The 10,830-nt window shown below is 59.0% G+C and overlaps 1 protein-coding gene across 1 annotated transcript; it reads left to right on the top strand.

Moving 5' to 3' along the window:
- The first annotated feature begins 387 nt into the window (after positions 1 to 387).
- LOC102272939 (cytochrome P450 11B1, mitochondrial) lies at positions 388 to 5,466 on the top strand. Its single transcript, XM_070382844.1, has 9 exons — positions 388 to 626; positions 1,001 to 1,156; positions 1,954 to 2,153; positions 2,248 to 2,451; positions 2,723 to 2,877; positions 4,287 to 4,453; positions 4,871 to 4,949; positions 5,024 to 5,221; positions 5,353 to 5,466. The coding sequence occupies exons 1-9, from the start codon at positions 388 to 390 to the stop codon at positions 5,464 to 5,466; spliced, it is 1,512 nt and encodes a 503-aa protein (XP_070238945.1).
- Positions 5,467 to 10,830: the final 5,364 nt, after the last annotated feature.

Raw genomic sequence — 10,830 nt, 5'->3', positions numbered from 1 at the left:
CCCTTCCCACTGCTCCCCGTTAAGGTCCTTGTAGAAGAGAGACGAACATACCCAAGGTCCCCTTTCATCCCTTGCGAAGATAAGGCACCCATCCATCTTGCGCCTGTCCCATACTGGAGGGGAGGGGGCCTCTGCCCCACCGCCACCCCTTTGGGTCCCTGCTCCAACCCTGACCCATTCCCAAGAGCCACCACCAGCAGGCCTGGGTCACTGCCAGACCCAGTGCCATCCATCTCCCTCCTCCCGCTGGAGGCCTTCAGCCTGAGCGCAGCCCCAGGCTTCCTGGTCTGGCCCAGAGCCAGTCTGGCCTGTGACGTGATCAGATCGCCTGGGCAAGCAGGCCCGGTGAGATAAAAGGAAGGGGCTGAGGGGGTGGGGAGCAGCAGGATGGCACTGTGGGCAAAGGCCAGGGTGCGGATGGCAGGGCCCTGGCTGTCCCTGCACCAGGCACGCCCACTGGGCACCAGAGCCACTGCAGCCCCCAAGACGGTGCTGCCCTTCAAAGCCATGCCCCGGTGTCCTGGCAACAAGTGGATGCGGATGCTGCAGATCTGGAAGGAGCAGGGCTCTGAGAACATGCACTTGGACATGCATCAGACCTTCCAGGAGCTGGGGCCCATTTTCAGGTAAAGCTCTCCCCGCTCACCTCAGCGAGAACACCCTCACGTTCTGTCCCCCTTGGTGCCTGAGTCCCACTGGGCCAGGGCTGTGCCACATCCCACTGCCCACATCCTGGCAGGGGCACCCGGCTGCAGGGAAGGGGGCAGGGAGGGGGCTCCTTGGGGCAGGTGTGCGTCTCGGCCACCGCAGACTGGGGCCCTTGGCGAGCAGGAGCCCTGGGCGGCTCGCTGCTGGGAGCACAGAACGCAGACCCCAGAGGAGAGGAGGCTTCAGTGAGACCGCGGGAGGGCCCGCCTGCTCTGATCCAGCGCCTGGCTCTATGGAGCGGGGACCAGGCAGGACACGGCCCCTCAGCAGACCGCAGAGCTCTGCCCCACAGGTACGACGTGGGAGGGAGACACATGGTGTTCGTGATGCTGCCCGAGGACGTGGAGAGGCTGCAGCAGGCGGACAGCCGTCACCCTCAGCGGATGCTCCTGGAGCCCTGGCTGGCCTACCGACAGGCTCGCGGGCACAAGTGTGGCGTGTTCTTGCTGTGAGGGCCGGTGGGGGTGCGGAGGGAGGGGCAGGGCGGCCTGGGTGCAGAGAGCACGTGGGACGGGGAGGGCCTCAAAGCGAGCCTGCCCGAGGCCCACCTGGGTGGCTGGGGAGAGGGTGCCCACCGGCTCCAGATCGGGCCCGTGCCCCAGGCAACTTGTGTGCCTTGGAACCGGGTAAGGGGCGAGCCACAGTGGGGACCCTCCCTGCAGGGCCAGAGGAGGGAGGGGGAAGCCTGCAGAGACCTCTGAGGGGCCTGCCAGCTGGGTGCACGTCTCCCCTCCTCCAGCCCCCAGGCCCTGCGAGTAGCCCCCCACGGGCACTGCGCCCTGTGTGGGGAACACCAGGAGATGCACGATTGGATTCTGCCTCGAGGGCCAGGGTCTGTGCAAGGACTGGAGCAGGCGGGCAGCATGGTAGAGGCCTCGCCCACGCTGGGGCGCGGTGAGAGCAAGCTGGGCCAGCTCCCAGGGGCTCAGCCTCCTTCCTCACAGAAGAAGCCTCCAGGCCCAGAGGTGGCCCAGTGGGGAGGTGCGTGTGGCAGGCAGGGAGCCTGCGATTCTGCAGACACCCCGGCAGCAGTCTCAGCCAGAAGCCCCTGTCTCAGCCTGGGTGAAGTACAGGAAGCTGCCCCGAGGAAAGAGGTGCCACCGGCATCCCAACAGGGTCAGCCTGCCCCTGACGACCAGCAGGCGGCTCCCTGTCTGGCTGGTTTCACTCTGGAGAGAGGAAGGTGGGGTGCAGGTCAGGGCCACTGCTGACTGACACCCTGACACTCCGCTCCCTGCTCTACAGCAACGGGCCCCAGTGGCGTTTGGACCGACTGCGGCTGAACCCAGACGTCCTCTCGCTGCCAGCCCTGCAGAAGTACACACCCTTGGTGGATGGCGTGGCCAGGGACTTCTCCCAGACCCTGAAGGCGAGGGTGCTGCAGAATGCTCGGGGGAGTCTGACCCTGGACATCGCGCCCAGCGTCTTCCGCTACACCATCGAAGGTGTGGGCTGGGGAGGCAGGCGCACCTCAGGGCGTGGGGGGAGCTGGCCCTGAGGCCCAGGCTGCCTGGGGCTCAGGAACCCCTCATCCCACAGCCAGCACCTTAGTCCTTTACGGGGAGCGGCTTGGCCTTTTGACCCAGCAACCAAACCCTGACAGCCTGAACTTTATCCACGCGCTGGAGGCCATGTTGAAGTCCACCGTGCAGCTCATGTTTGTGCCCAGGCGCCTGTCACGGTGGATGAGCACCAACATGTGGAGGGAGCACTTTGAGGCCTGGGACTACATCTTCCAGTATGGTGAGGGCCGGAGCCCGGGCCGTGCGGTGACTAGGGACCCCGGGGCCCCCTCCACTCACCACAGTCGCAGAAGGACTGAGGTCCCGGGAGGGGCTTGTGGCTTCGTTATGGTCCCAGACCCATCGGCAGTGATGCTGGCCTGGGCGGGCCTGAGAACTGGGGCAGGACGTGGAGAATTGGGGGTATGGAGGAGGGTAAAGGGCAGGAGGATGACAAAGAGCAGTGCTTCCCAGCGCCAGACCCGGGGCTTCTGTCGCTATGCATCCTGCAGCCAACAGAGCCATCCAGAGAATCTATCAGGAGCTGGCCCTCGGCCACCCGTGGCACTACAGCGGCATCGTGGCAGAGCTGCTGATGCGAGCAGACATGACCCTGGATACCATCAAGGCCAACACGATCGACCTCACTGCTGGGAGTGTGGACACGGTCAGGCCAGCACCCAGCCCTTCCCATAGAGCAGGGAGCTCCCCTGCCTCCAGGCAGCCTCCTCCCAGGGCAAATGTCTCCTCCACGCCCCTCCCCAATCTATGCCTCCAGCTTCCCAAAGGGAAGGAGTCTATGGTGACCCACATGAGAAACCAGGCTCCAGACAGAGTGTAGAGTGGCCGGAGGCCTGGGTACCTGCAGCATCAGAGGTCCCGGGGTCCTGGGGGGAGGGGAAGGGCTGAGGTTCGGCTGCAGAGTCACACTAGAGACCTTTTCCAGGGACAGACACGATCCTTAGGAGGTGACTGGCTAATGGGAGGGGCAGCAAGAGGTTCTAGCATGTGGGGGAGAGAGCAGGTGGCAGGGAAGCCAGCCCAGGGGGCGGGCCAGGCCCAGGGTGTACAGTGCAGCTGAAGTGTCCTGCCTCTAGACCGAGCCTCCCTCTGCCAGCATCTCTGAGGGCCAGGCACCCAGGCCCTGAGCTGAGGTGCGGGCTTCAGGTGAGACACTCCCTGAGCCGGGGCTGTGATGCAGCCATAAGGTGAGAGAGGGTGGGCCAGGCATGTGCCTGCTCTGGGAAGGCTTCCTGGAGAAGAACAGCTTTCGCTGAAATTGGAGAGACCACACAGAAGAGGAGGCCCGGAGGGCAGCAGGCCAGGCCCTGCAAGAGCCGGCAGCGAGGAAAGGCCATGAGGCTGAGTGGAGGGAACAGGGCAAGCGGGCAGAGGAGGCAGACAGGGTCAGGGCCTCTGTCAGGAAGGGCCTTGCACACCCGGCCTGTATCCCAGGCTAGAGGAAGCCAGTGTGAGGAGTATCTCACTCAGGCATCGGGTCCCTCACAGGCCACAGGGCAGAGCACAGTACGGACTACAGCTCAGGGAGCCCCAGGGAGGCCCGATCTGCACGGCAGCGGATGCCAGGGGCAGGTTACCTTGGGGACGACATTTAGGAGATACCGAGCTGCCCAGGTCTCCAGCTGGATAGCGGGCACCACTCTTTGCACATGGAAATGATCCAGGAGGAGGCAACGGCTGGGAGTCTGGGTGGCCGGTTCCTGCTAGGACCCTGTGAACCGACCTGCCTGTGGATGCCCAGATAGACCTCAGCTCCTCAACTCTGCCCACTTAGTAGATGCCAAGAGTGAGCCCCTCCTGGACCCAGAGGAGGAAGAGAACCTCAGGTTCTGAGGTGGCCAGAGGAGGCCTGGGTCTCAGTGACGTTGGGGGCGCCTCCCCTGAGGGATTCAGGGAAAGCTGACGAGCTGGTTTTAGAATCTCCAGGACTCCAGGTCTGGGCTTTGTGGTCTCTGAGCATGCAGGTCCCCTGTCCCCAGAGGACCACCATCTTTCTGGGAGAGGCTCCGGAGTGGAGGGGCACGGCCTACACCTGGCCCTCTGCGCCCCCTGCAGACAGCCTTCCCCTTGCTGATGACTCTCTTTGAGCTGGCTCGGAACCCGGAGGTGCAGCAGGCGCTGCGCCAGGAGAGCCTGGTGGCTGAGGCCCGGATCTCAGAAAATCCCCAGAGGGCCATCACGGAGCTGCCTTTGCTGCGGGCGGCCCTCAAGGAGACCTTGAGGTAGGCGAGATGGACCTGGACTTCCCCACGACCCTGGCCCCGTGCCTGCAGAGCCCTCTTGCTGGGCTTGACGACGGATCCTGGGGCTGACAGCTCCTTTGCCCAGGGGTGCACACCCCTTGTACCTCCTCTTCTTCTCCCTGGAGGGGAGCCTGGTGCTTCTTCCTCTGGGATCCCACCTCAGTGTCCTGGTGACCTTGTCAGTCACGTCCTCGCTGGCTTGGGGAGCTTTGGCTTACTTGGGAATTGGAAGGGAGGAACGCCTCAGGATCTGGGCTTCCCAGTGCCAGGAGTGACCTGTGAGGGTCCAGGGTTGGGAGGCTGCCCTCAGGCTATATGCACTGGGCTAGGAAGGCTGCAGAGGGTGTCCGGAGCCCGGTCACAGCTGAGGACCCTGCTGGATGCTCCTGTGCGCAGGCTGTACCCCGTGGGTATCACCTTGGAGCGGGAAGTGAGCTCGGACCTGGTGCTGCAGAACTACCACATCCCAGCTGGGGTGAGTGAGGCCCTGGAGCCCCGCCGAACTTCACCCAGGGGCCAGCTGACATTGGCCCCTTCCCGCTGCTGCAGACGCTGGTGAAGGTCCTACTCTATTCCCTGGGTCGAAACCCCGCCGTGTTCGCCAGGCCTGAGAGCTATCACCCCCAGCGCTGGCTGGACCGCCAGGGCTCTGGAAGCAGATTCCCGCACCTGGCCTTTGGCTTTGGCGTACGCCAGTGCCTGGGGCGGCGCGTGGCCGAGGTGGAGATGCTGCTCCTGCTGCACCATGTGAGTGGGCCGCGAGGGGCACGGGTGGACAGCCTGGCCGGGGACCCCTGGCTTCGTTCTGGGGCGCCCAGCCTCAGGGCCCTGGAAGGCAGGGCAGGCTGGGGCCAGGTGGAACCCTGCCTCTGTCCTAGGTGCTGAAGAACTTCCTGGTGGAGACACTGGAGCAAGAGGACATAAAGATGGTCTACCGCTTCATACTGATGCCCTCCACCCTGCCCCTCTTCACCTTCCGGGCCATCCAGTAGTCCTGTCAGCACACTGCCGGGCCACGCACGCTACAAGCCCCTCTGCCGGACCCCAGCCACACCTCTTTTCTCCTACAGGCCCTGACTTTTGAGTCACACCACTGTGCAGCCAGCACTTTGCACTCATGGAACAGCACAGGCCCCCGCGGGTCAGGCTTGCTGGCCTGTGCAGCAAGGCCAGGGCAGAGCTGGGGATGAACCTTGGTGGCAGGTCCTGGTCGCATGCCCAGTCCCACCAGCTCTTTCTCCAGCAAGGAGCGCTGTCTGAGGGCCCTTGACCCCAGTCACCCCAGCACTAGCCCCAGGCCCCTCGTGTGGCCATCCAAGCGATGGGCCTCAGACTGTACCGTCTGCCTCCCTGTCCAGTCTGTATACCTCCTGTGCTCAATTCTGCTCCAATGCAAGAGCTGACAACTTGGGCGTGCCCTGTCCTGATGGCTGCCATTTCAAGTGCCGTCCCCTTTGCCTCCAGAGCTCTGGCATGGACTTGCCTTCAAGCTGGGTTGTTATCTGTCTACCTAGCCTCTTGGGCTCACCCTGGCAGTGCCAGTCGTCTGTGATTGTGGCTGAAGTGCCCAGCCCAGGCCTGGACAGGCAGGTCGTGAGTCAGGTTTCCTAGAAGAGACGCTGCCAAAAGCCAACCTGGACATCAGGGTCAATGATACTCATCTGAGAGCACGAGGGATGGTGAACCCCTCTGGCACGAGGCAGGCCGGCCATAGAGAAGCCTCTAGAAGAAGGGTGTGGGGCCACCTCTCACTCCCTTCAGTAGAGCCAGTCTGAAGTGCCCACTACCCTCTCACAGTGACCCACAGTGACCCACAGAGGGACCACCCTGATCTCAAGGCCCGAAGAGGTTTGAACCACTGAGAGCCAACTGGGATCCCCTCGTTGGCAGAAGCAGGCAGTCTGTCCCATCCCACCTAGGGCCAGGTGACACCCCAGGTAGAAAGTGGGCCCAGAGGCAGGATGAGGGGCCGTGGGGTCTCTCCACTCTCCCGCCCTCGCCACCCCCAGTTCATCTGCTGAGGCACAGGCAGGCCGAGCAGGCAGCAAGGTGTGAGGAGTCGTGTTTCTGGCTGCACCAGCCCTGCCCCTACTGAGGGCTGGGGGGTCTCTCCACTCTCCCTGCCCCAGTGAACTGCCCCCCAGGGCATCTGTTCAGTGCCAAGATCCCTGGAGGAGGACAAGAGCTGCACACCCCGTCACCACTCCAGTCCATCCGCGGCCAAAGAGGCCTGCGGCCGCCAGTGTGATCTTCTCCCACCCCAGACAGGACTGTTGAAAGGGACCCAGAGATTCATGGAGGAGGGAGGAGGTTCCAGCCTCTGTGGTCACACAGGCACAAGCTGGAGCCCTCGCCCAGCACACAGGTCCAGCCTTCATTCCCTCTGAGCCCTGAGTTCTTCTTATGGCAATTCTATAGTATCACCATTTCGCTGGGCCCACTGAGGCACCGTGAGATGGGTTTTCGGGAAGTGCTGAGTTTTCTGGCTCAATGGGCACTCAACCTATCCGATCCTTCTCCCACCACTCAGTGGCCCTCCTCTGCAACGAGTGGAGCAAGTGTGGTGACAGGAAAGGAGTGAAAACCTAGTCCCCTCGTGGTGAGTGTGTGTCATTGTGCGGAGCTTGGCACATGTGGATGCTTGATTTTCACGGCAGCCTGAAGAGGCACGTGCTCCCTCATTCCCATTTTGCAGGTGAGAAAACCGGGGCTCAGAGAATTCGCTCATCTGGCAGAGTCTCATGGCGCTTCCATGGAAGGGGTGCTGCCTGAAGCCGTGAGGACCGTCCGATCTCTAAGGCCCTCGTTAAGGAACTTGGTTTGGTAGTGCTCATGGGCATCGTGGAGACAAACTCCAGCTAAGCATCTCTGTCTGCTTTCCAGATCCTCTCCTGGATTTCCCTGTTTCTCCAGATTTCCTCTTTCAAGTCTATGGAGGGGCCCCTTTTTCTTGATCTGGCATGGAATTTCCCGTGTCTTGCCGTGTGAGGATCTGTCCGGCTCTTTCTGACAACCTTCCAGGTTATTGCAGTCTCGAGTCTGCTGTGTGATCCTCATGATTCTTGCGCCTCTTCGGGTCTTTCAGTGTAGCTGCAGTAGTGCCTTTAAGAAGCCCGATGCCAGGAACTGGAGCGCCTTCTGTGCTCCCTGCTGCTGGGGTCTGCCTCGGGCCCTGCCATCTCTTGCCCAGCGCTGTCGCTGTCCTGGAGCCACTCTGTGCTCACTGCTCAGCCCGGGTCTCCTCTGGGCTGACTAGTGTCAAGCCTAAACCCCCTTGAGGGCCTTGTCTCGGTTCTCGGGAGGGAATGGGGATCCAGGGCTTTGTCCTCATTCCACCTTGCAAAGCTAGGCTCGCTGCTCGCCTGATGGTGCTGAGGGCAGCTTGCCGTGTTGGTGTAGTGTTTTCAAGGTCTCACCTCCAGGTGGGGCTCTGTGACAGCCTACAGGGGAGGGAAGGGAGGGGGTGGGAGGAGGTTCCAGAGGGAGGGAACCATGTATACCTGTGGCTGCTTCATGCTGAGATATGGCAGAAGCCAACACAACACTGGAAAGCAATTATCCTCTGATTAAAAATAAATACATTAAACAATACATGCAGCTGACAGGTGTTTCAACTTCAGCCTTCTTTTAAAAGCCTGGCCTCTCCGCGGGGTTCCAGTTGCGATTCCTAATCTTACTCTTGTCCTGTGCTTCAAGCCTTTCCCTGGGAAGTGGGGCCAGCAGACCATCAGGCTTGGTGGCTTGGCCCCAAGCCTCCCCTGGCAGCACTGTACTGGCTTCCGTGCTCCCTCCTCCCTGCTCCTGGTCGCACCTTGCTTCCTGGTCCTGAAGACATCCTGCCCTTTTACAAGCACAGAAATGCACTTTCTACATGTTCTGGATTGTGTAGAGTTGCTGGAGTGGGGGGATTTTCAGAGTATTAGCTTGATCCTTGCTCGAACCCGAGGACCCTCAGTGGCTCATTTAAGCAGACAGCTGGTGTCTGGAAGCTTTCTGTCTGTGGCTGCCCTGGGGGATGACCGAGCATCCCACAACTGTCAGGTCTCCACAAAGTGTTCTTCAGCTTTCTTGTGGGAGGAGTTGCCTACCTTACAGGAGGGGTCTTAGGTGCTTGTAGAACCCTGGACACCAGTCAGATTGCGGGCCAGTTTCAAATGGCTAAATATCCCCTTTCATTGATCACTTAACACGCGCTTATCAATATCCAAAAGTCCGTTCATCGTAAGAGGACAATGAGCCCATTAGTAGCATAGAAAAGAAAATTCACATCCTCCCCACCTCTATAGACACAGAGGAGCATTTAACCAAATTCAATACCATTGCTGTGCTAAGAGATATGGCACAAACCAGGAGTGGAACAAGGGCATCTATGAGAACCCAGGGCTAACACCATAATTCATTGTGAAAAACAGGCTGCTTTCCTCCTCAGACCAGGAACACAAGGTCTGCTCTCACCACTGCCAGTCAGCCCAGTCCTGGAGGTTCTACCAGAGCAGTTTGGCAACTAGAAGTCATCCAGGCAGAAGAGGAAGGAAAACTGTCTCTACGGATGGATCAGATGATCCTGCTTACAGACCACCCGAAGGAAATCACTTCAAAGGATGATTTCTAAGAAAGCTTGCAGCAGTATTTCAAGATCCAAGTGCCGGGTATAAAAATCTATTGCATTTCTCTTCACTTGTAATGACGAAGGAAACACATTCCATTTACAAGAGTGTCAAAAAGAGGGAAACACCTAGGAATTAGTTCAGCAACAGATGTTCAAATCTGTCCTGGGAAAACCACAAAGCACCACCGAAGAAATGAAAGACGGCTAGAGTTGTAAAGCCTCCTGCATCCATGGGTCAGAAGAGAGCATGCTGCTACCAGGACAATTCTCCTCACATCACTCTCAGGTTTGATGTAATCCCAGTGAAATTTCCGGGCTTCCCTGGCAGCTCAGGGATAAAGAATCCACCTGCAATGCAGGAGATCCAAGTTAATTCCCTGGTCTGGGAAGATCCCCTAGAGGAGGGCATGGCAACCCATTCCAGCATTCTTGCCTGGAGAATCCCATGGACAGAGGAGCCTGATGGGCTACAGCTCATAGGGCTGCAAAGAGTCAGACATGACGGAAAGTACTGAGCACACATGCGTGCTCTGAAAACTCCATGTTCATCTGTGTAGAAAGTGCCAAGTTGATTCTGAAATTCACATGGAATGCAAGGAACCTAGATGGCCAGTGTAATCCTAAAAAAGAATGACAAGGCAGGAGGACTCGCGTTTGCTGATTTCTAAGCTTACTGCATAGCAAACTGCTCAAGACAGGATGCTACTGGCACAAGGACAGACAGACCAATGGACTTGAACACAGCGTCCAGAAATGAAATGATATGTCTGTGGTCACTTGAGTTTTTACAGAGGGGCTAAGGCCATTCAACAGGGAGCATCTGTTTTCGAGGAATGTTGCTGGCACAACTTTCTAGCCACGTGGGAAAAAAAGAAGGTGGACCTCTACCTCATTCAGACAAGAACCGACTCAAATGCCCAAAGACTTAATCATAAGAGCTAACAGTGTAAAAGCCTCAGAAGAATACACGAAGCGAATTCTTCATGATCCTGGATTTGGCGAGATTCTTAAATTGGCAGCAAGTGCTGTTAAAAATGTGAATTTGAGGCACTGCTTTATCTCAGTCATTTCAATTCAGGGTGATTTAAAGGAGTAGAAGGAGGAAGAGAGCAACGATGGTCTGAGTTTCTGTTCCGTCAACACCTTTTTCTGATGCTGACCTTGGGAGCACGGAGCATGACAGCAGTCGCCTGGACTTCTGTACCTGCCACTTCAAGGCAGTCAGAGGCTGGCCTTAGGGCCCTCACCCTCCTAATAGGCAGCATCTGGAGAAACCTTCCGTCACTCTTAGGAAGCCAGGCGCCACCGTGGGAGACGGCTCGAGTCGTGCAGAAGGTGTCTGACGGCAACAGGGCGATGTGCAGGGCGATGCACAGTCTCCATGGCAGCTCTGCCTGTCCTCATTCCACTGCACTGCCAAGCACACTCTCGACTTCCGCCATCCCCACCTGAAGACTGGGAGCGTGCAGGCTCGGGTGCCTCAGGGGCATGTGGTCTGAGCAAACCTGGGGCCGCTCTTTAGGTGGGCATGTAGACCAGGCCCTGTGACGCTTTTGCTGTTACTAAAATACTCCACCTCTGCTCACTAAAGTGGCAAGAGGTTGTGTGAGGTGACACCTACCGAAGGGAAGAAAGATCAAACGTTAAAACCACAAAGAAATCTCTGAGTCCACAGAACCTGAACGATTCTGGTGTTTATTTCTCTCTGGAAACAATTCCTAAATGGGGAACTCATCAACTCGGGGCT

This window comes from Bos mutus, chromosome 14 (genome assembly GCF_027580195.1).
Source record: "Bos mutus isolate GX-2022 chromosome 14, NWIPB_WYAK_1.1, whole genome shotgun sequence".
Lineage (NCBI taxonomy): Eukaryota > Metazoa > Chordata > Mammalia > Artiodactyla > Bovidae > Bos > Bos mutus.
The sequence above is the reverse complement of the archived record's forward strand: the minus strand, read 5'-3'. Positions and strand labels throughout refer to the sequence as shown.